The sequence below is a fragment of the Pangasianodon hypophthalmus genome, chromosome 7 (assembly GCF_027358585.1).
Source record: "Pangasianodon hypophthalmus isolate fPanHyp1 chromosome 7, fPanHyp1.pri, whole genome shotgun sequence".
NCBI lineage: Eukaryota > Metazoa > Chordata > Actinopteri > Siluriformes > Pangasiidae > Pangasianodon > Pangasianodon hypophthalmus.
The window spans coordinates 19,561,392-19,587,477 of record NC_069716.1 but is presented as its reverse complement, the minus strand read 5'-3'; the positions used below and the strand labels follow the sequence as shown (position 1 = coordinate 19,587,477).

The 26,086-nt window shown below is 40.4% G+C and overlaps 1 protein-coding gene across 5 annotated transcripts in view; it reads right to left on the bottom strand.

Moving 5' to 3' along the window:
- The window catches only part of LOC113529153 (serine/threonine-protein phosphatase 2A 55 kDa regulatory subunit B beta isoform), a 55,653-nt gene that overhangs the window by 22,872 nt on the left and 6,695 nt on the right, over window positions 1-26,086 (bottom strand). Inside the window, exon 1 of one of the 5 annotated variants that reach the window (XM_026918148.3) lies at window positions 6,304-6,948. The exons of the other annotated variants lie outside the window; for them this stretch is intronic. Within the exon in view, the coding sequence (XP_026773949.1) occupies window positions 6,304-6,373 (70 nt within the window). The 5' untranslated portion in view covers window positions 6,374-6,948. Of the gene's footprint in view, window positions 1-6,303; window positions 6,949-26,086 lie in introns of those variants that run through there. 5 annotated transcript variants of the gene reach the window in all.

Genomic DNA, 26,086 nt, shown 5'->3' with positions numbered 1-26,086 from the left:
TGGTGGAAAAGCACTATTAGACTTGGTGCACAAAAAGGACATAATGTTCGCTTTCTGTGCATTATCTATTTCTATCCATAAAGCGAAAGCTTTGTTGTTGGGAAAAAGAGCTCAGTGGAGTTTTATGCTGATCATTCAAGCACAATCACATCCTCCTGTGAAGTTTTCACAACGGAAAATGATAACAAATCAACCAATCAATCTCTTCCTTTTAATCCACCCTACAACAAACACGTGTTAAAGCCACTGGACTGCTGTGCTACTAGTCGTGCGTGCTTTGTAACATGTATTGGGTATATCGACTGACTCCCCAATCAGCAGACGACTCTGCAAGTCGATGTCTGGCTATTTCAAAAGCAGAAAGATATAAAGGGCAGCTGGTGGGCCAGCAAACACAGCAGGTCTGGACTCATTTCAGCAGACACAAGCCGTGATCTGAGAACAGTGCACACTGGGGTAATCATCTCTACCACCTGCTGATCCCAAACGCTATGGCTGCTGGCTTTCTGTTGCACTTCCTAGAGATGGGGCCTCTGTCTCGACAATACTTTGCTGTGTAGAGAGGAGAGTAAAAGCCAATTAACCCCATTTCTTGGAAAAATGGTAGAATGGTGCAAGGAGTCTGTGTGTGTGTGTGTGTGAGAGAGAGAGAGAGAGAGAGAGTGAGTGAGGAGGGGGTTGCCTAAAAGCTTGTATTGTCCTTCTTTTCACACATCATTAACAGATACATAATTTTCCCACAGATGTGCAAAACACAATGGAGTGTATAATATATACATTGAATACAAAGAATGAGAGAGAACGCAAAGAAGCTCAGTAAACTAGTATGACTGTGATTCACACAAAAAGGTGTATGTGTGTGAGTGAGTGTGCTTCTCTTTATACAATGCTCCTGCTTAGCTCATTCACCAGTGTTCAGCTCTTCAGACATAATGGTGAGGCAAGATAAAACCTGTTTTTTTTTATTTCTCATTATTGCTCCCATATGGGGTATATCCCACAGTAAAAAGTCAGTGCACCCAGCAGTGGATAATCTTCAACGTGTCCAGACCCTCTCTGTGTGCGCTCTCTCTCTCTCTCTCTCTCTCTCTCGCTCTTTCTCTCTGAGCTGCAATATTTTGCGCCTCACAGTTTTCTCTTGAATAATCAATGTGGCCCCGTTGGGTTCGAGAGATATTTCGTTTTATGACCAAAATCTTAAACTGTAGCCTGAGGAGATTTGTGTTGGCAGTCTCAACCCCAATACCCCCCGAACACACACACACACACACACACCAACCCCCCAACCTCTCTTGTTCTAGTAACAGCAATAATAACACTCACTCGTTCTGTACAGTGTGGGGCATTAACCGTGAGTGAGAGCCGGGGTGTAAATTGTGCTGGCAGGGTGGGTGTATTAGCATCAGCCCCCATCGAGCTGTACTCAGTCTGCATGTCTAGGCCATGTTCTGAGCACTGAGGGACTGCGCTGCTATTTTTACCAGTGCAGCTTCACTGAGAACACTCCATCTTAGACCAAGTAGAAAAGAGATTAACATGCAGAAGGAACAAGAAATGTAGCATATTAATCTACATTAATATTGGTGCTGTTTAGCCTTGTTTAAAATGTAATCCATCGCTTTTAATCATACATTTATGATAATGTATTCTATTTTAAAGCAGTACAAAAACACATCCTTCAAATAGGTCTAATAATATACTGTATACCCAACAGTAACAGTAACGTATGTTAATAAATAGTTCATTAGCTCATTTTTTAAGCCTTGGCTAGATACAGTGAAATGAAACTGGGACTAAAAATTGCTGGTGTATCAGTGCTGTGTTACGCTACAGCTCATACACTACAGCTTATTGAAAACTGTGAAGTGATGAGCTGAGTTTTTCCTTTGGAGACCACCAACTTATACACACACTATCCAGTACCTGTGCCTTATTAAATTATGGGAGGAAGAAATTAAATTGCATTGATTAAATGAAATCGATTCAATTGCTGCATTTTATTTTAAACGCATTAAGGTTTCTGACAGCTTGAATTAATAAACAAACTGTGTATTAATAGAGCTGTGTTCAGCCATTTGGAAAGTAATCAATGGTTCTCCCTTAATCAACTATGTTAAAGGAGTACTTACACTGCTATACCTTAAATTACTCAGTTTAAACTGCTAGTACCAAATAATGATAAATAGTGTGGCTCAGTTAGCGTTATGCCAGTTAAACGATAACTAGCCCCTTCTATCACTGACCTTTAATCACTGACTTATTAGTATAATGTTTGAAGTATTTAATTAACTGTATATTCTCTTTACATATAAAAAACAAGCACTACTCTTTGCAATTTTCATTTCCCCGTTCACTAGATTATTTTCTCCACTGCAGCACAGACTACACTACAACACCACAAATCCATCTCTGTCAAGCCATATATGCTACAGATGCTATGTCTGGGAGGCAACTGATGATGGCATTAGCATTACAACTGCAAATCCTTTTTCAGTATGTTCTCAATCAGAAAGCAGGTTGTTTAGCACAAGTGTCGGAATGAAGAGATATGTAAGCATGTACGTTTTGGGTAATTAAGCCCACCAAGCACAAATGAAGATGAAGGTCGAGCCTCCTTAACAGCACCAACACATCAATCCTGCTGCTATTAGCCAAATGTCATTCTGATGGCATCTCTCTTATGCTAATGAAGCACATTGAGTCTGTACTGTTGTCTCTATCCTCTGAGCCTGCACGTGGGAGAATAAGAAATATGGAAATTTGTATCAATTTAAGTGTCACTTTGATGCCATTACTGTAGGAACCATTAGGTGTGGGAATCATTAGATTCTCCCACCATTTAAAAATATATCATTTGATCCCCACTTTTGTTGGTTCTATTTTTTCACATTGTTTGCTTAAATTAACCTTGAATATACAGATGGAGACACAGACGTCCCATAAAGCTGTACTTTATTCTAACCTAGAGGTTCCACAAGCCTACTTTCAATGTCTTCCTTGGATAATAACCCAATACTACGGCATATTTTGAGAACGAGAGCATGATCAAATGAAACAGACACATTCACATCACAGAGAGAAAATATGAAAAGCAAGCTGTATCTTTGTAGAATCATTAACTAGACGTGTTCCAGCACATCTATTCAGTTAGGTAGCCTAATGAACTATGCTAGCACATATGCTAGTGAATCTGATATCTGCATTAGCCAGTTCTCTCAAAATAATTTTTTTTCACAGCTTACATCCATTCATTCATCCATCCATCCATTCATTCATTCATCCATTCATCCATCCATCCATCCATCCATCCATCCATCCATCCATCCATTCATTCATTTTAGTACTGCTGGAGCAGTGCTGAAACTTAGCTGTTTATTTCTTTTTTCAAAAATTTTATTCCTGGTTGAGCATGCAGCTGATCCGGCTACTATTAATGTGTCACCCATTTTGCCAAATTAATCCTACCTTACAAATGCATAAGAGTGGTGGTGCTCTGTGCATATGTTACCCCTGAGAAAGCCCCTATGACTCCCATGACTATCATCTGGAGGAAATAATAGCCTAAGATCTATTACAAAAGCAAATATTTGAGCTAATTTTACTTCAGATCAACACAGCTTTTAGAGGTCATTCATTAAATATTAACACTTAGACAATATGTAAAATGTCTTTACGTACCCCTAATGATCATGTGATAATTTGATATGTTTCTCCACTGTTTAATACAAAAGGGAAACGCTAATAGAGGGCATACTGGTAATTTCAGGCACATTTACATACCTCATTTTTACCCTCTGTACCCTATGGGATGCCTGTCAGTACTTTATTAGGTCTGGGACTTCTGAAACCACTAGTGGGGTTACAAAGTTACCTCGTGAAATTGAATTACCCGGACTGTGGCACTTTAGTAAATTAGACAACATGGCGTGCACATGTTGGGGGTGTATTTTGCGAGGTCACCCTATTGGGTCATCAGGACTCTTGCACTGATTGTGTGCAGAGAAAGGTCAATTGAATCAGAATGATCATATTCTGTCATTCTAAAGAGCAATACAAGCAATTATCAGTGTGTGTACACCCAAACCTCCTGTGCATTACACTGCGTTACACTGAGGTTTGAGCGATCTCGCTGGAGAATTCTTCCGTCACTTCAATCTAGGGCACCCTCTTAAAAATCCAGTAGTGCCTTTGTGTATATTTCTATATCAGAAAGGACAAACTGTCCACGTCATTATAATGTGAGGCATCCACAGCCTCAGGATGTCCACACTGGGGAGATACCGTCATCATATAAGTTGTCCAGTCAGTGAATTACTGCATGTAGGGGCTGATATTAGAGGTGGGGGATGAGGAGGACATAGAACTGGCCACTCTCTGAACTCTCCGTCTATAATCATGTGAGTACTCCGTCTATAATCATGTGAGTACTGCAATGTAATGAGTATATTAAAAGTCACCAAATGCACCACTTGGCTTAGTGTAGCTCTTACAGAGGAAACAGTTACACTATATTGTCTGTGCCTTTGTACTTAGCACACTGGAAAAATCTTTACATCTGATTACAGAGAATAAGGGTGTGGGGGCATTTGGGGTGGGGGGGTGGGGGATTAATGAGTCTGGTATGCAAGATTAAATTTAGCTGTGAGGATTCTACTCAGAACAATGCCCAGCCTCCATACTGACCTTGTATACAAACTGACCCACTATAGTGTAGTTTCTAGAAGAAGATACTGCCTTTATCTTCTATTCCTCTTAATGCACCCAACCTCTAATGGGCATTCAAACTCTACAAACTCACAGAGTACCAGCATGCATATGCCTCAGACAGCCAGCCCAGGGCATTTAGAGCCAGTGGGGTGCAGGCTGCTCATGCTGTGCATATATGTGTGAGAATAAGAGTTACATGTTTGATTTACAGACTGGCCCGGGGCCCTCAGAGGGGTCATAAACGGAGAGCTTCTGAGCTTGCAGGCTGCAGATTGCATCTTTGCACCAGTTCCATTTTACAGAAGCTCCCAATGCTATTAATCAATGACCAAGAAGGTGCCCACTGCTGGGTAAGGTCCAGGGATCTGACCCCATATGATCTCTGTGCAAGGTAAGAGGACACTTGCATGGAAATATGCTGGACTGCATCGACATTCACACTTCTGTCACAAAAACTCTTTAAAAAAAATCTATTTAATTTAATTTTATACCTACTGCCAATTTAAGAGAATGCTAATACAAGACACTTAATAATTTAAAACGCTCTGGTTCACATTTGAGCTCAGGTTACAGTCTGTGTGGAGTTTCTGTGCATGTTCTCCCTGTGTCCATGTGGATTTCCTCCACGATCTCCGGTTTCCATCCTCCCAGGTGGATAGTCTATGCTAAATTGTCCCTAGGTGTGAATGAGTGCGTGAATGTGTGTGTATGGTGCCCTGCGATGGTGTCCCATTCAGGGTGTGTCCCTGCCTCGCACTCACTGCGACCCTGACCAGGATAAATACGACGATGATGATGATGATGATGATGATGAAGGTGTTGGTTTACTTCTGATGCAGGCAGTGATATACCACAGACAGCATATTGATTTCTGGCATTTGCGACAGGCCCTGTGAGTCTGCAACATTTGGATTCTTCTAGACAGAGCTCTCTTTGCCTTTAAGATCATAATCACAGGAGATATAATCACAATGTAATCTTTTTATGAAAGACCAGATATCTGATTTGAAGTATCATCATAATGCCTAATTAATAAGTAATTTCATATCACCATCATCGTCACCACCACAATCACCAAATCATCATCGGCTGCATGGCATCTAGGTTATGCATAGATTAACTCAGAGGTGATCCAGAATGTGATCCTCTGTGTTCATAGCAGAGTGTCTGAGGGTCTACTCAAACACAGCCTCTACACTAAATCTCTGCAATGCAACATCTGAGTCACTCTGCGAATGGTGAATGGTGCCACAGTGACACCCAAGATTGGAATGTGAAAAAGGAGCCATATGATAGCCACTGTAGTCCATTTTCTTACAGCTTCAATCCCACATACACCTCATTCCACGACTGTGATCTGCACAATCCTTGCAATGGCACAGATTTATCCGGAACTATCTATGCTAGTCCAGATTCTATACCATATTAGAGAAACGTGTACAAACAAGGCGGGGTCGTGTGTGTGTGTGTGTGTGTGTGTGTGTGTGTGTGTGTGTGTGTGTGTGCAAGCAACATGTAGGCTTCAGTACAGCCTCACTTATCCTACCTATACCTGCCTCTTCAAACGCACCACAAATTCAGTTACTTTTTACTGACCTTCTGTTGCATAGTTGTGATCCCGAAGGAAGCTGTTGTTGATCTTGCGGTTGTCACTCTCCTCCTCCATTTATGATGCCGTTAAATCGGAAGCTTAAGGCGGACATACAAGAATCCATCGTGGACGCAAACATCAGCATGCGATCAGCGGCTCCATCGCGCTGTTTCTCATGTCTACCGCATCTGTCTTGAATACGACGGAGTGATGAGTTGGTACCGGCGGCTGAGGTGGTTGTGCCTCGGGGAGCATCCGCTGGAGAGCCGGTGATCAGAGGCACGCAGCGGTGTGCGGTTAGATCAGGCACACGGCAGGAGCAGCTCAGCAATTCATCTTCAAGTGAACAAGTAGGGAACCACTTCTTCCATCAACCGGAAGATCTGGCCTTTTCTCGGTTGAGAAAATTGAAAAAAGAGAAAAAAAAAGCCAGGAAGAAACAGCAGGACGCGTTGTGAATGAAGGGCACTGGACGCGGAAATGAGGATTTGAGTTAAGACGGGATTTTCCACCTTCTGGAGTCAGGAGGGGGCGGAGTCAACGCGCCAAATACTAAAGCTTCTATAGCTCTCGCGGGTGATCTTTTTAGCTGATATAATACGAGTTGGGATACTGGACATAGCATCCGGACCGTTTTTTTTTGTATCCTAACCGCAAGTGAAAGAGTAAAAAAAGATGCAGGAAGCCCCCCCCCCCCCCCCCTGCCCCCCACCAGCAGCGCCCGAGTGGCCCCTCCCACTCACCGCGGCGCTGTCCAGCACTGAAGTGACAGCACGTGCCAGCGCGAGCTGCTCCTCAGCGCTACAGCACGGCCCAGTCCCAAACACACACACAGTGCACTACACAGGACGTAGCTGAAATCATTTCATACCCATTTGGGATTCAGTCAAGAACTGTCTAGCGGCCAGCTGCACACTTTCACACCTTTAGGGAATACAGGATGATTCATCGTTTATTTTGGGAAGTATCAGTCACATTATCAGTCCAAACGCAGAGGCATGGTGGTGCTGTCTCACAGGGTCATTTCCATCCTGAGCTTGAGCTACTGTCTGTGCGGAGTTTCACATGTTCTCTGGTTTCCTCCCACCTCCCAAAGACATGCCAGTAGGTAGACTGGCTATGCTAAATTGCCCCCCAGGTGTGAATGTGTGTGTGTGTGTGTGTGTGTGTGCATGGTTCTCTAACTGGTATACCATCCACAGTGTATACCTGCCTCACACTTAGTGTTCACCCGGATAGGCTCGGGATCCACCGCAACCCTGACCAGGGTAAAGTGATTTACTGATGATGACGATGATGATGATGGTGATGATGATGATGATGATGATAATGATGATGATGATATTCCATCTACACCATTCTCTCATATTCGTTACATAAAAGTGGCTCCACCATCCACAATAAACACTAGGCTTTGTTTTACTGGAGGGTTATTGTACGCGTTATACACACTGCCATAATTAATGCACAATTTCCCTTAAGAGAAAATACTGAAAGAAAGGGAACAGCAAAGATGCTGATAAAAAAAAAAATCCAGAATCCATAGATTTCAGATAGATTTCTTTTTAGCACAGTGCCCCTCCTTTAAAGAAGTGATCGCAGAGCAGACACTGATTAATTGGATTATGAAGCTTGCCGTTGGCGCTCTAACTCTGGGACGATTTCATTTGCATGATGCTTTTAATATAAGACTCTGCAGGACACTGCACTCGTTCTTTAAAGCTGTCGTCTTCTGCATATTTTACTTGCGCTAATCTGCCTGATGGCATTGGCTATAAAGAATCTGATTTGCAATTCAAAACTGCACATACTGCCACAGTATTTAACAGATACATGTTTGTTAAATTGCTGCTTACTGCATGCACCTTTAGCAGTGACAGTGTCTGCTGGATGAAATGAGTCTGCTGTAGTAGACATACTGTGGCCTTGTAAATAGGATACAGTCATGCACAGTTCTCCAACAGTGAATGCAGGCCAGGATTATCACTGCTCAGACACTGCTTAGTAACTTTAGTGTGGTTAAGAGTGGAAGTTATATCAATGTAATGATCCCTTCAAGTTTTACTGGACCATAACGTCTTCTATATAATTGTTTGGAATACACTTTGTTTTAAGACATTCACGATGAATTTCAAACAGCTTCTGTATACTACCAGACAGATGGAGATTATGTTGTATATATATATATTGTATATATTTTATATATAATCACATTCTCCCAAAAACATGCCAGTGAGTGAAATGGCATCTTTAAAATTGCCCGTAGGAGTGAATGAGTGTGTGTGTGCATGGGGTCCTGTGATAGACTGGTGTACCATCCAAGGTGTAAAAGACCTAACCTGGAATGCAGAGAATGTCTATCTTGATTATTGGGGTAACATATTAAACCCAGATAACAAAATGGCAATTTTTAGATTAGTTTAACTATGGCAACCATCCTTCCCTATACATACTCACGGGACTTAATGGTGGAAATGGTGAAAATGAAATTAAAGCTTGGCTGAATAAGATGCTATTAACTACACCAATTGAGCAGCTACAATTTAATAAACTTAAATCACAAAAACAAACCTCGAGTGTGTAGGGATTTTCCAAAATACATATGAAACAAGCAGGTAGTGTTGCAGCCTCACGGCTCCATGGTTTCCAGTTCAGTCCTAAACTCAGGTTATAGTCTATGTGGAGTTTTTTGTGTATGCTCTCCCTGTGTTCATGTGGGTTTCCTCTAGGTTCTCTGGTTTCCTCCCACCTCCCAAAAATCATCCCAGTAGGTGGACTGACTACTCTAAATTTCTCCAATGTGTGAATGAGTGTGTGAATATGTGCACATGGTGTCCTGCGATTGACTGGTCTCTCACTCAGGGTGTATTCCCAGCTCAGCCCCGTGTTCCCGGAATAGGCTCAGGATAAAGCGGTTACTGAAGATTAACGAATAATGAATGAATGTACGGGACAAAACAAGGAAAGAGACTCAATGTCGACATGTTGAATGTTATTTTCTCTGTCTCTGTTCTGTGAAAAATCTTTTAAATAATATTTTTTCTCTAATTTTTTTTCCTGAGCTAGGTGACTACCAATTTAGTGGTGTCTAAGACATGTTGCTGCCTTAATCTGAGTTTAAATTGCAGTAGTTGTATAAATTCATTTTGATTTAAATTTAAACAATGAAGAATGCTTACTAAACAAAAGCCTTCTTTCATATGTTCTGCAGATTCTCTTTCAAACAGGCAAAACATGCCGCTTTTCTTCAGCCTGCCTCAATCCTGAACACAACCTTTATCATTATTTAAACAGGGCGGCAAAAATCAATAATTTTCTGTCAAGAAAGGGGGAAGCTACATCTGATGATAAATCCCACCTGGCATTTTCTAATGATCAACAGGGTGGATTGGTATCTTGTCTGGCTGACTATAAAAAGACTGAGGGAGGTATGGGATAGAAAACAATTGAGAAAAAGACAATGACTGAAACATAGTGAAAAAGAAACTTAGAGAGTGTGAATAAAGATTTAGGCTATGTGCACAGTGTAATTAGAAAGAAATCGGAAATGAAGCAGCAGAGGCAGATTAAGATCAGAGGTATGGTTTTAATTACAACCTTTCTAAGCATGTTCATGTCTTCAGCACATGTCCTACACTCTGTCTACAAGAATACACAACACCTTCACTACTTAGATCTATTTTAATCATAATGTTAGACACTTAATGGAATCATGCTGCTAATCTTCAGCATTTTGTTAATTTTTCCTCAGTAGTATGTCATGCAGCCTTGATGTCTCATGTTTTTTTTTTTTTTTCAACAGACATCTTACAATTTATTTTCAAATATATTCAAACACCTATCGAATGACTGAACAAAGATGTTCCTTTAAGAGACTTTTTGAAAAGCTTGAGGAGACCCTTGGCCATGCAATGATGTGCATCAAGGCAGCACCACACAACACAGGGAACAATTACACCATCATGACATTTACGTCATGGCCAATTTCTTGTATTGATATTTAGTAATAGCCTGACCTAGGGGCCCGTCTCAATACCTGCCTTCGGGTGCATGCGGCCTCCACAAGTCAGATGTTATAGACTAGCAAACATACTGGACACTGATTGACAAAAGCCATGGCATGGTCTATCAATACCTCATTACTGATTTTGTTCTGAATGAACAAGATGTTCTGGTAAAATGCACACATTTCGTTCAGGCTGTTAATAGTGGAGGGTTAAGTGTTTGTGTTTGGGATGGTTATTACCATAAAATAGAATATAAGCTGCATTTAAAAAGCTGTTTGTTTGTACAGTTCTGCCAGATGGGGCTGTCTTAAAGTGCCCACAGTAATAGGATTTGCACAGCGAACCATCTGCAAGACATACATTCGCTGAAAGACAATCTCTTTACAGGTGAGGAATTTTATCTCCTGTTACACACAGCATGGGTAATGTGGTGTACTTTTTTAATATAATGAACTATCAAAGCTGGCAGTATAGCACCATTGCAACATTATCCAAGATGTAAACCATAAGACTGAAATAAGAAGCTTTATGATTGGATGGTTGAGAGAAGGGGGGAAGAAAAAGAGCGAGCAGCAGAACCAGATAGATGTGTTTTTTTGTTTTTTTTTGGTTGAATGCATTAAACCAAGCCTAGAGGCCAGACGAGTTTATACATAATACCATTCCAATTAAAGCAGTGATCGGGTCACTCCATCTCTCTGTTCTTCATGACATTTACACTTTATCAGCATGAACGCATACTGCATGATGACAGCCCATCAATGCAGCAGCCTTTTAAATCATAAACGTGCATGTTACTCATGTCACGTACAAATATTCAGCACCGCATACATATTTATGCATACACACATGAACTGCATGAATACTAACATACACACACACACACACACACACAAATGCTCAAAACCGCACAGTACGTAGTACTGAAAAAAGGGTTTCCATTCAGTGTTTCATAGCAGCTTCCCCCTCAACTCCGAGTGTATCAGCTATGGCACTGCTCTGGGAGAAATGCTTTACCATCACACTGGTTGCTAGGAAACTGCTGGTGGTGCAACATTGCTATGCAGCACAAACGCTGTCTACATAATTGGATCATTAAAAATCATAAACATCATAATTTCTCTCATATCCATCCTAATGCACTTCAAGCGGATCCGAACATCCTTTCCAACAATGAGGTTAACAGCCTGGACACTGAAAATTAGCACTGAAATTACTTGCTTATTTGATTATTTGGAGTGTGAATGTGCTATCGTGAGTAGCAATGCTGACATTATTGTAAATATGATTTTAATAGGTACCATAAATAAGGACTACTTTCCTGGGAATTTCCATATGATTTATTAATCACAATGTCTCGCACTGGTACTTTCTCTCAATAATTATTCTACTTTTCATTTCTGCACACTGGAGGGCTTCTCCATCATACCAGTGAAATGATAATGAATGATTATACATTTAATAATCAAAAAAATTGGATAAAATGCATGTGTATAGTCAGGAGACAAGCTGTCACTTCTGGAGTGTTTTTTCCACCCCCTGTCTAAATTTCCTCTATTACTGTAATTTCTTAATTGTAGATAGACTCCTGTAGCTATTATCTGTAATCACAGCCATTGCTGATTGCTATTTTGCCTCTCCATATCCCTTTTTCTGTCTGTCAATTGCAGACTGAAAAAACATGGTGCTTCACACTGGCAGTCAAAAGAGCAGGAGCCTGTCTGGGTTTCAGCAGAATGGCTCAAGTCTAATGATGAATATTTCAACAGAGTGGAGGCAGATGTAGAAAGGAGAGTGCGTATGCCTACAAGCCATGTTATAGCAGCCGTCTATGAGCATTACCATAATACTATGCATTTTTTCAGCTCATCCCAATCTCTCCTGCCCCCGACACACACCCTGTAATCTGCAGGACAATCTCATTTGGCTGAGCAGCTGCCACCGGAGATCACAGGGAGGTAGCCAAGCTGTCGACAGATGACCTGACTCTGACCACCCGCTCTGGTTTTCTTGATTTCTCGCTCTGTCTTACTAAATTTTTCACTTCCCCTCCTTCTCATACGTTATACTTTCACTAATCCCCAGCCTCCCATACCCAGGGGCTGTTTATGTTATGCCATCTTTCTAAGCAGAGTTTGGTGTCTGATACACGATCGCAGTTACACTATAAACACTCTGTATATTGACTTGAATGAGTTAGACAGCAGAGAAATAGCGTGGGGGTGAATACTCCCTCTGAGGCATATCAGATTAATCAGGCATAGTGTAAGCTATAACACAATATTAGTACAACAGGAAAAAGCTCACTTTTCTCTTTGGCATCACCTTTGATTTCACTTTGATTTCATATTATGATATCAGATCAGTACAGTAATATGGCAATCATCTAACTCCTTACAGAAACAGTGCAAGCATGCAACCTGAAATTCTGACAAGATGTTGATGTACCATCACCTAGTCCATATCTTACATGAAGATGGACATATGTAGCAGCAGAGTGTGAGGGAAATATTGGTGTCGAGGTGTGAACAGGAACCCCACGCAACAGTGAGCATGAGTGACGGACACGAGTGGTCGGTGCCATATGGTGTTCATCATGTAGTAGCCAGAGACACAGTGCTGTCCTATAGAGAGGAATAAATCTGACTGGAAAATCCTGCAAGGAAGCATGTCTGGGGGTGTACATGAGGTGTGTAAAAGGTAAAAGTAAGGTAGAACGGAAAAGTATGAAGATATTGTTCATGGCAGTGTATGCATTTCAATATCAATAATTTCCGTTATATATTTAAGAAAATGTGTTAATTTGCTATTACACAACAGCAGTGCTGAATTTTTATTCTGATTGGTCAGAAGGTGTTGATTAATTTTCCATAACAGCAGCTTTGACAATAGTGATAATAATTCTAATACATTATTGTTTCTATAGTAACAGCTCATTCACAAGGATGCACCACATGCACCACATGACCTAAGACTAAGAATGAACAGCTTTTTAAATATATATATTTTTATAATTCAAGTTTCTCAGTAATATGACAAGTGGTGTTTTTACGCCTTATTAATTTCACGAGAGAGAAAAAGAGAGGCTGGTGAGTTGTTTCTTCTATATGCTATATGAGTTGTTTCTTCTATAAGTGATAACAGGAACTAACCTGTCTTGTGGATATTCCACAACATTAAATGTAAATATAAATAGTTAGAAAGTATGATGTTGTTTGTTAATATGTTAAAAAATGGTAATTGTGGGATAAGAGGAATGAAACACACCAGTTGATGTCAGGCGACATCAAATAAATGATGTAAAAATAGACATATCCAACTAAAATATAGAATAATAAAGAATTGTCAATATATGTGCTAATAATTACACATTATATCATAAACTAATATATTTAAACAGATAATATATGTATACATACTGTACATACTGCAAATCTTATCAATAAATACCGACTTTGTATTTCCTGAGTGTAGACCATCATCTGTTGTCACGCACAATTTGTCAGCTCCCCTTCACCTTCTCGACAGAATCAACTCAGTAGAAATGGACCTCTGTAGGACTATTGCTGATTCTCTATTATTTGGCTGGTGGTTCAATCTCAGCACAGCAATGACATCAAGATGGTACTGTGTGTGTGCTGTTGGTGCGAGTGTATAAGGGGAAGCAGTGTTGTTTTAAAGCACTGTGTAAACTTACTGGCCACTTTATCATCTTTATCCACCTTATTGGTCCTCCTTATTGGTTTACCACTGGAGACTATAGCTCATATGTTTCTATTAACCTGTGTTAAATGTCCTCTAGCCCATCATCAGTGTCAGTTTCTGACCACAGGATTGATGTTGGCTGGATATTATATTTCCTTATAATGGCAGCTACACTTTCAGTATACTCAAGTATGATATCAAACATCATCTAGTCTTATCTGACTGAAGAACTTACATAACACCACCATCTGCTGGTGTAATGTAGCAGTGAACAAATAAAATCAATGACAAGTTAGAACTCTAGAGGGCACTATATCCTCAATATTGCATTACACACAAAAAGATAGACAAATTGAATGAACAATAAGTAAGGCATTGGGCAAGGACAAGTCACAAGAACAGCTTCATTGCACCTTCGCAGAGATGAACACCATTTTCCCAAAAGATTGGTGTTTTGATGATGGTGGTGGAGAACACTGTCTGACACACCGGCCCAAAGGTTGAGATCTGGTTACTGTGTAGACCATAACACTTACATCATTTTCATACTTACCAAACTATTCAGGGAGTCTTCCTGTCCACTGAGAGACCACTCACATCAGGATAAAAATGTTTCATTATAGGATTAAGGTGATCAGTCAAAATAACTTCGTACTGTTTTGCAGTGACTTTTCCCTCTAAGGGGACAAGTGGACACAAACCAGCAAAATGCCTCCCACAGCATAACATAACAGAGCCCCACTGTTTCTTCCTTTAACTCATCACCCATTTGAACTTGTTCCACAATACATTCAGCAGTGCATTTTTAGAGCAGCGATGAAAGTTCAGAGTGTACTTTTATATTTCCCACATGTCCTACGTCCTCTGTGTCAAAGGCCACAGATGCAGGGGACAGCAGCACATTAAATCTTTGTTTATGATCGTGTATGAGTGGGCAGGAAATTATGCAATGAGCGTCACAGGACAATGAACAGGAACATTCTGGGATGAAAGGCGTCATACAAACGCACATGCACACACACACACACACACACACACATTTCATATGTTTATTAAACAAACAGTAAATGTGGGGGAGGAGAAAGGAAGTCAAGAAAACGCACACACATACACACACACAGTTTGTCTTACTATTCTTGTAAGGACTTTCCACTGACATAATTATGCAGCTAACTGATACCACACCTACACATAAATCTAACCCTAACCTTAACATCAGTAACCAAAAGGAAACATTTTGAGTCTCCTAGATTTTAATATAAAAGCTAAAATTTTGAATAAGCAGTTTTCCTCATAGGGACTAAGCCAAATATCCCCATGAGGTCAAAACTGTCAGATATTACTATCCTTGTGTGAAAAATTGGTCCCCATCAGAATATAAAAACATGCCCACACACACACTCACACCCACACACACACAGACACACACACACACGGTCACATGCTAAAACATCATTTAACAAGTGATGTCCTTGAGCCGAGTCCTTAGGGAGATGTAAATAGAAGCTCTCAGAGCGCAGGCCTTCCCACTGAGTCAGCAATTCCCCACATTACACGCCAGTCATGCCTCTCTCTCACGCACACACACACACACATACAAACCCACCCCTCTGGCTCTAACATCCTGTTTGACTCAAACTCACCCTTGTCATGGCAGATCGCACATGCCTCCCTCATCACTCCCCCTGTACATCTGTACAGTGTTGTATAAGGTAGAGTGCAGCAGACAGGTTTACACTGGAGCTGCTATTAACTGGGATGTGCTATTGATCAAAGCTCTGGGGAAACACAGACCTGAATCAATGACGCTGTACAGGTCTCTGCGGCCGAGAACACAGACGTAAAATGTTATTCAAGCTCCTGTATCTCACTCAATTCAGCAATGTGTTTAAGAGTGAGATGGGTGAAGCCAAGAAAATATGACGAAAATTAGATTTAGCCCACAGCTCCTAGGTTGTCCTGGAAAAAATAAACCCGATATCTGACAAGTGTTTATAATTTCCCACAGCCCTTTCGTAAATTTCTGAACAGACTGAAAAGATGTTTGCAAGCTGAAGCTAGATTTCTAGAGCTTGTGTGAGATAAAGAGGCAACACACAAGAAAGCTTTCTGATCTGCTTATGTCTCAGCATGATGTCAATACTAATAGAATCTCACACAACATATGAGGCTAACAAACACTCACTCAAGCACTTGTATCCATGTCTAATATTACGCACATCAACTTGCCCAAGCACTCTTTCGTTAGTGCTGATTATGCCATCTATTCACACACACACACTCACACACACAGTGTCAGAGTTCCGGCTGTGTTGGCTTGATGTTAGAGTTTCCTGGAAACAGACAGAGGGTGACGTCCAAGTCCAGTCTCTTCCAGCAACTTCTTTTAGATTCACATGCTAATATTTTTAAGAGCAAACCCTTTTCAGAATTACTTGTACATGCTACCACAGTGTTCTGAGTGAAAATAATAACAATATAACAAGATAAATAGTAAAAAAAAAGTCTTTTTCACTCTAGTTCTGTACTCCACTTTTTCCTAAAACAATTCACCTCAAACTCTGGCCTTCCAAATAATTTTGTTTCAAATAGGGTTTTCACACACAAAAAAAAATGCATTATTGTCATACCCTTACCAGTAATGTTTGAGCTTTGTGCCCGTCATACTGCAGGCTTCAAACTACAGGCTACATTATGAGGATCAACACTTCACATTTGCTATGAAAGTCCTGTTACATAGAATACACTTATACATAGTCTGTATATTTCACACTGCTTTCTTTAAGTCTTACAAATAAATGCCTAGACCAGGGGTGTAGCCAGACATTTTACAATAGGGTGGCCAGGTTAGACCCAATGGATTTATTGGGGTGGCAATCTAGGGTGGGGCAAAATATTAATCTGCATCCATAGAAATTGACATAATGTGGCGACCCTTATCTGGCAGGAGTAGGATCCACATCAGACATAAATGGCACACAGCTAAGCATCACTATTTGTCATCTAGCAAGCTACAAAAATGTATAGCTAGAATAACGTTAGGCTACATCTTATGAAGTACACTAGCATTACAAATTCAACATTATTAGCTAACAGTAGCTAATAATGAACTGCAGAAAACTAAATGTTATGTGGGGCCAGGGAATAGTTTGATTCTGTGTTATCTAGCTAAACGTCCTTGTTCCTGTGGATGTGTGGATGTCCCGTTATTGTTCAAACTGGCCTATCACAGTGGGATCACCATGTTGTTTAGTTAAGCATCATATGTCATGATATCTGCACTAACAGGAATAAGAAGAAGAAGAAGAAGAAGAAGAAGAATGTCTTACTGGGTTGGCCATGCTAGGGTGGCACTGGCTACCCCTGCAACACCTTAGCTATGCCCATAGATATTCTGTAATTGTGCCATGCATCTAATGAAGAAATTTGTCCTTAAATGGTCAGTATTTCCTTCGTGACATTTCTTTTTCTTTGTAGACTTCAGACTTTTATGCTGTTAACACTTCACTGCGCTAATGGTTTAAATCAGCCACCTCAAAAGGTGTTGGCAAGTCATAGGATAAACAACTAAAGAATGAATTGGCTTCTGTTCACCCAAGATTCCTCCTAATAATTTCCTGGGTCTCTTCAGATTTCCCAGAATTCCACCGAACCCCCCTTTTCTCTCTAATTTAGTTTTGGTCAATTCCCATTAATTCGTCAATTCAATTAAATTTTATTTATATAGCACTTCTAACAATGGACATTGTCACAAAGCAGCTTTACAGAAATCCAGATATAAAATTTCAACTGAAATTTTGAATTTATTCCTAATGAACAAGCCAGAGCAGACAGTAACAAGATGACAAGAGGAAGAAACCTTGAGAGGAACCAGACTCAACAGGGAACCCATTCTCACCGGAGAACACCGGATAATGTGATTATAAATGATTTCAGTCAGGTCTTCCTTATCATATAACAGATACCAACCGGGGAGAGTGAAGCCAGCCAACCGCATCTTTTCAAACTGTTCCTCATGCTGCGTCACAGGCGGCATAACACAGTCAGAGCAGCTCACAGATGCCCACGATAGTGTCTCTGTGATTGACAGGGAAGAGAGGGTATGCCATCCCTCCTACCCAGAGAGCATGGCCAATTTTGCTATCTTGGATTCTTGGCCAAGGATGGCTGTGGAATCGTTGGGATTCAAATTCACAATCTCCAGATGATAGGGCAATCATTTTTCTTTTTTTCCCAGAATTTGCATTCACAGTTAACCACTTGCCAGTTAATTACCACTGAATTCCTGTGCAAAAGTGTGTGTGCAAAAAGAGCCCTGGAGGAAAATGTAGAAACTGAAATGGTTAAAGGAAATTTGGCAAACCATTTACAGATAGCAATAGCAAAAAGTGCTATTGTGAGTGCTCAGTCAGCTGAGTGCCCTCGAGAGGTATTATTGTCTGGGTACAACTTTTGCTTGTGGTCTGGGCCATAAGGGCCATCAGTCTACAATCCAAGCTCTACTGTCTGAGTTTCTGCTTCACATTTTTGCTGTTTATTTAAAGCTGGTTTTCTGTTTCTCCTCCTCCTCCTCCTCTTCTTGCCCCTGCACTCTTTTCTTTGTACTATAGCCTATAGTGCCATAATTCTGGCTCAACTTATTAATAAAGCTATTTTGTGAATGCTTTGACTGGGCAGGTGGGTTAAGAAAAAGTGCACAATACACACATTGGATAGGTTTGTGCTAGTTGTGTGCATGTAAACATAAATGTGTATATGAGTGTCTTTATATAGGTATTACAAGCTGGTCTGACATAACAGTATCCCTAAAAAAAGAGGAGTGTCATGAACCAGGCACAGGTTTGGATAAGGATACAGAGTGGAGTCACGGAAAGGGTCAGATACATCTCCAGTAACAGGCTAACATCCTTGGCCTTAACAGATTTTGCAAGAATATCTCAAATACAAACAGTTACACATATAACAAAAGCACTTGTGCTATTTAGCAAAATCCCCTAGGCTCATGACAATTGATCACCAATAAAGCTTTGTAAAAAGGCTGGCTGTGTGTACATGTCTAACAAATAAAATGGCAGTGCAGCTCCAGACAGCATAATAGTGGATAAAATAGGAAGAGATAATAAATACTTGATGACTCAGAGGTCATAACAGTATTCCCATATGCAGTTAGTTTCTCTAGTCCTTCATTTCGCATAGAAAGAGAGAGAGGAAGGCTGAAACACAGAAACAGACAGAGAGAAAAGAGAAAAGATCTAAAGCTTTAAGAGGCATAAAACCAAAATGGACTCACACTGCCTTACCCTTTAATATTTGGTTTTCACCCAGTGTATCACTGAAGCTTTGACTTATTGAGCGTATACTAGACTTGCTCTATAGATGCCACGCAGCTGTCCTTGTCCTTGGTGCTGAATATCATCAATACTATCTGAAATTTTTAGTAAACAGCTATGGCTCCTGAATGGGATTATTATGCATTGCAAATTTATTTATTTATTTATTTATTTAAAAATGCCATATATTGTTGCATATGCACATGTTGAAAAAAACCTGGTTTCATGAATTTGTACACCCTGTTATAATGGGGCATGTGACTGCGCTCAGAATTAACCATTCACATTCAAACTCATGTTCAAATGCAATTATCATACAACTGTCACCAATGAAGTGATTCTGATTAACTCCAAATAAGAGCAGCTGTTTCTGTAGGATTTACTTGGCATCTTCATGATTCACCCGACTGCTTAACCATGGTCTGCAAAGCTTACAAAGACTGTACAGCATCTCATTGTTAAATGGTACCAATCAGAAGAGAGGAACAAAAGAATTTCAAAAACATTAAATGTACCATGGAACACCATGAAGGCAATCATCAACAAGTGAAGAAAATGGGGCACCACAGTAAAGTGACATTACGAAGAACAGGATGTCCCTTCAAAATTGACGAAAGGGTTGCTGCCAAGAGACCTACAGTAACATTGAAAGAGCTGTAGAAATATCTGGCCACTCAGTACTGGTCACTCCTTGCATCTGACAAAAAATCATGTGTATTCTTCACATGTCTGGGCTGTGGGGTAGGGTGGCTAGACAGAAGCCCTTTCTCAAGAAAAAAACATCTGAGACCTAAATCACCCCAAATAATGTGGCAAAATGTGTATGGTTTAATGAGACCAAGGTAGAAGCTTTTGGGCAGAATTCTATAACATATTTTTGGTGCAAAAACCAAACAGCTTATCACCTAAAGAACACCATACCCATGGTGAAGCATGGTGGTGGCAGCATCGTGCTATGGGGCTGCTTTTCTTCAGCTGGGATTTGGGCTCTAGTCAAGATAGAGAGAATCATGGATAGCTCCAAATACTCTTGTATTTTGGTACAAAACCTACAGGCCTCTGTTAGACAGTTGGAGGGAGATGAAGACAAATTTCGCCTTTCAGTAGGATTATGACCCAAAGCACAAATCCAAATCAACAAAGAAATGGCTTCAGAAGAAGAAGATTTAAAATGTTTGGAATGGCCTGGTTATAGCCCAGATCTAAATCCTATCAAAAACCTGAATTGAAGAGGGTTGTGCGAAAAAGATCCCCTCGCAATCTGATCAATCTGGAGCACTGACTGAGTGTTGTATTACAAGCAAAAGGTGCTTTAACAAAGTATGAGTTAAGGGGTACACACAGTTGCACAAACAAGTTTTCTCTTTTTCTTTTTTCCCCCTATTTCTCTTTGCTTTTCACTTGAATTTTGTTAGCTGCTACAACACATTAAAGATGGAAAAAAAACCTAACATGATTTGTCTTGATTTCATTTCTTACATCACAAAAACCTGCAATTTTAACAGGGGTGTGTAGATTTTTTTTATAGCCACTGTACCTCTGTTTTTCAGTTCATCTACAAGGAATCCCAAGATGTTAAAAATAACATGAATATATCATGTCCTCTCTCTGTCTCCGGACCTTATGTGAAGAAGGTAGTCTTGTGTGATATTGACTTTTCCCCATTCGTGATTTTCCATTTTAAAATTTCACGATGAACAATGTAATTGTGCAAAATGGAAAAAGACAGGAAAACAAGCATTTCCACCATTTCTGGTTTAAAGAGAGTACAAGAGAAATAATAATATGACCATTTAGACAATTGGTTGTCTAATGTTCACGTGGCTGACATTTCCTGTTGATGCTGCTCACAGTGATGAGCAAGAGAGAGATTTTCAAAAAAAAAAAACCATTATTCCTGATTCACATGTCGGCTGGCTCATCTGCCGTTTTATTGGGCTAAATATCCATATTACTGCGTCTTTTCCCTTCACAGTGATGAGTCAGAAGTCAGAGCACTGCTGAATGAGTGGCATTTATTCCGGTCTGTTTTACTTCCACAGATAAAAACAAAACCGGCTAATGGACTAAAAAAAGGGAGAGACACCATCACTCTGAGGCTCACACACACTCACAGCTCCAACCCCCACCCCAAAACTACAACAGTCATAATTCAGTGCACCTAAACATTACTCTCTAACACTAGTATACTCCGATGCAAAATGCGTAATGATTGGCAGGTTTGGTTATATAATAAAATTAGTGATAAACATCACTGGAAATCATGTAGGGATGTTACTATCATATCGCACAAACCTAGAAGAAGGTAGGGCATAAAATCTAAAACACATGTGTCAAGAAGAATGACATCCAAAACACAGATGCAAAGAAGACTGACCGGTGAATATTACAACAGCATCAATCCATAAACTGCTCAGAGGATGCATGGGCATACAAGGTATTAGAGAATATTTACATTGCATTATGCCCGTGTCTGTGTGGGTTTCCTCCAGGTTCCTCCCACCTTCTAAAAACATGCTAGTAGGTGGATTGGCTAGGCTAGGCCCTTTAGCTGTGACCCTGACCAGGATAAAGCGGTTACTGAAGATGACATTCAGAAAGGGAGATTCAAGCTGAAATCACTTTGATTTTTTTGGGTTTTTTTTTCATTATCTCGTCATTTCTGTTACATGTGACAATGAAGGAACATGTGCAAAACCTAACACAATGTCTTGCTATAAAATGCCTTCTTCATTTCATCTTAAGGGTATAAAAAACTTTTGCACTTAACCGTAAATGCCGTAATCCACCATCTATGGCTTGAATGGTATAAGAATCAAAACTCTACACTTTGTCTACTAAATAAAGGCAATCATTTCGTGTTATTGTATTACACAATGTGTTGCATAATGTAGAATAATTGTATAACACAATACAAACTGTTAGTGCAGAGCAGGGACAAAAGTGTGCTCATTCAGACAGATCACTGACACACACTCTAATGTTCACAGATACACACAAATGCACTGAGTAGTGTATTATTCATTTTGTCTTTTGCTCTTAAAATGGGACATTCCAAGAAAAAGAGAAGAAGAAGACAGAGAGAGCAACAGAGAAATTTTGTACCTTTGATAACCTGAGTGAACTACTAAAGAGCTAACAAACTACAAAAGATAAAAAGTGTGTGGGTTGGGGCAGAGGTCACATATAATTTTGCTGATTCATTTGCTGCTTCTAGTCACTGGTCCAGCAAAGCCCTTCTCAGAGCCGAGTGTTCTCTGGCTACAGAGAACAGACAATAGAGCTTCTTATCTCTGAACACTGCTGCTGAGCCTCTCAAACTAAAGCATTTAGAATGAGATTAAATATAGCTAGCCTTGTAGCCTCCCTGCCTCGTTTACTCTCATCTCCTCTGGAGTGTCTCTAAATCAGCTGACCTGGTGTGAGTCTGCTCTCATGAAGCAGTACATTCACTGCACATTTTCCTGTCACAATTTATGCAAAAAAAAAAAAAAAAAACTCCTCGGCAGTGGTGTAGTCTATAGACTTGTCACTGCTCCACCAACCCCTCCACACACACACACACACACACACATTGATCAGGCAGCAGCGGTAGCTTTTTATATAAAACAAATGTTAGTCTCTATAAAGTCCTCATTCACAACTCCATACATTATAATATTAATATTAATAACGTTTTTAAGTGACCAATGATTTTTTAAAAATTTGCTATTTGACAGATATAAGCTGACGTTCCGTTGAGCCGGTCATATTTCTAGATGTTGCACAATCATAGGGAAGCATTCTCACTGCCCCATTTAGCTCCATAGAGTTACTACTGCACCTTGTGGTCAAAACTGCAATAAGCACTGACAGAGGCACACTGGGGCAAGAATCACGCTGCCTCGTGCTCGCTCTATGAAAATTTTCAGTGGAGGAGGCGCAGTGGACAGGACAGTTAATGATAAGGTTGGTTTTGACAGTCAGGCTTTTTACGCGACTCCATATTAATGCCCGTGGTTTTGGAATGGGATTTCCAACAAGTTCATATAGGTGTTCTGGTCTGGTGGCCACATACCTTTGGCCATATAATGTATATCATAAAGACTGAGAGAGGGAAAGTAGGATTATGGAGTGGATGATATCTGTAAATGCGAGAGGGCAAAATTTCACAGTGTTATATCCTACAGTCTTAACCAGTTAATCCTTTAAGTCACAAGCAACCACTTCCATTTATGATTCTCATGACCCTTTTTTTTTACCAGAGCCCAAAAAATGGAATTTCCACCTGTTTTGGGGATGCCTGTGTTGAATTTATTTGAGATGTCACACTCCACCAGGTGTTTTACTATCAAAAAGCTTTAGATGTGCTGTCCGTTTTATCTCTGTACCAGTGTTATTGTGGAGAGGTGTGAACTGTTTGCCCAGCAGGGAGCTCACACCCCTCCCCTTTCCCATTGTCCTGCTTACCAGCAGCTAAACATAAAGTCACGATACTCTACACACAGAAACCCAACCATGACTAATGTTAGACTGCTGGCGATAAAGTAATTCATTTGTTTATACTGATTGAAAATGTCTGATATGTCAATTTCCATTTCGCCGGCGGCGAATGGAACGCCAAATAAAATGACAATAGGAAATCATATTGCGCATATCAAAGCCACCAATAATACATCAATGGCCTAAGTTAGCCTGCAGCTGTTGGAAACAACCAAAATGACTCCAGAAAAACACAGAACACAACTGAATACACAGTGCAATATCACCTCGCAAGTTATTTTTACTGAATGACAGTTATATTACAAGCACTTCTACCCTGGAAGGTTACTAACCAGAGCTCATACAGGGACACACACACAAATCAACTTTAAGACCTCACAGTGTCCACCGTAAAAACCCCTATATTTATAAACCCTTCTGTGGGTGCAAGCCTGAACCTTGAAGCACTGGCAGCTCTCCCAGCCCTCACTGTTGTGCTTTATTTGCCCAGGTTACTGCAGTAGCATATTAATTTAGGTCAGCTGCCCCACTCTGCTCCCCCTCACAGAGTTCATTCACTTCCTGTGAAGAAAAACCAAAAGCGCACTTCATTACCCAGCTGAATGGGAAGGCAGACATGCTCTGGTTCTCCCTTAAAACTGGACACATGACCAGCCATAACACAGCTTACTGTCCATCATCCTCATTATTCGGTTCTACAAACAGGTTGACAAATTAAAGGAGAAAAAACACTGCATTTTACTAGCATGGTTTGGGTCCCACTTGCCCCCTTAGAGGAAAGAGTCACTGCAAATCAATACAAAGCTATTCTGACTAATGGTCTCTTCCAGGATGGCAATGTCCCCATCCACAGGGCACAAGGGCTCACTGAATGATTTGATGTGGATGAAAATGATGCAAATTATATACTATGGCCTGAACAATCAACAGATCTCAACCAACTGAACATCTATTGGTCATTGTGGAGCGCCGTGTTAGACAGCGCTCTCCACCACCACGATCAAAACAACAATTGAGGGAAAATCGTTTGGAAGATTGATGTTCATCTCTCCATACAGTTCCACAAACTTGTAGAATCTACCTAGGATGTACTGAAGCTCTTCTGGTGGCTCATGGTGTCCTAACACCTTACTAAGGCATGTTTTACTGGCTTTTCCTTTAATTTGTCAACCATCTGAGTACCAGGTTTGCTCGTCAGCAACGTCCTTAATGATTTCTGATTTTTGCTCATTATTTTTCCTTGCATGATGCTGCTAGCACCTACTGTGGAGCTTGGTGAAACAACATACTGACAAACTGTGAGTCAGCTATACTTTGAATTTATTAGTCCCATGATGAGAAGTGCTCTGGTGTATTTCTGATGACAGACCAGATCAAATTAAGTAAGCATTGCTGTGCAGTTTCCAACAGGATAATCAAGCTTCATGGGAAAAAAAATGTCCTTAAACGCACAGAGAAACTGCAGATTTACAGTGCCAGATACCAGCCGGCTGATTCAGGTATGAACTACAAGGGCCTCTCTGCTTCAAATAAACTCACTGGCGTGTCTATGTGAGGCCCGGGGCGAGCCAACAGAGGACAATCAAAGGACCGTAACTACTATTCAACAACACAATAAATATCCTGCCCCTGAGTGCAGCACTGAAAACATTGTGTGATTCAATAACCTACCGACCGGACATAAGTGTCAATATGAGCCATTTCAATTTGACCTCTTTACGGTGTTTGTGGTCAGGCTCACAGGTTGTTTGGTAATGTCTCAAACCTAGACAATCATATTCCATCACCAAAAAAGGAAAGTAACTGTAACGCCAACTTCACAGCACACTATACAACTCATTGATTCCCTCATAACAATCTTATGACTGAGTTGTTAATACACAAAAGTACCACATGAGAGCAAGATACTTAACCTTTGCAGTTATTTTACTAAGAACCACAGAGAACATTGGTTGAGACACAGCGCACCCCCAAAGCATGCACTGTCACATGTTTCTGTAACAAGTCATCTGTTTAAGTTTGCTTCTAGCCAGTGTGGGAAGGGAAACAGAATGGAAACAACAGTGAGACTTCATAAGCGCAATAAATACAGCAGTATTATATGCAAACTGTATTTACAGTAAGAACAAGGACTTCAATTTGGACATTATCACTGCAACTAGATGAATGTTTAGTTATTTTGTTGCTGGACAACTAGGGTAATTATTTTTCTCTGTCGCTATGATTATATAAACATTAATACTCATAATTACAACCATTCACCA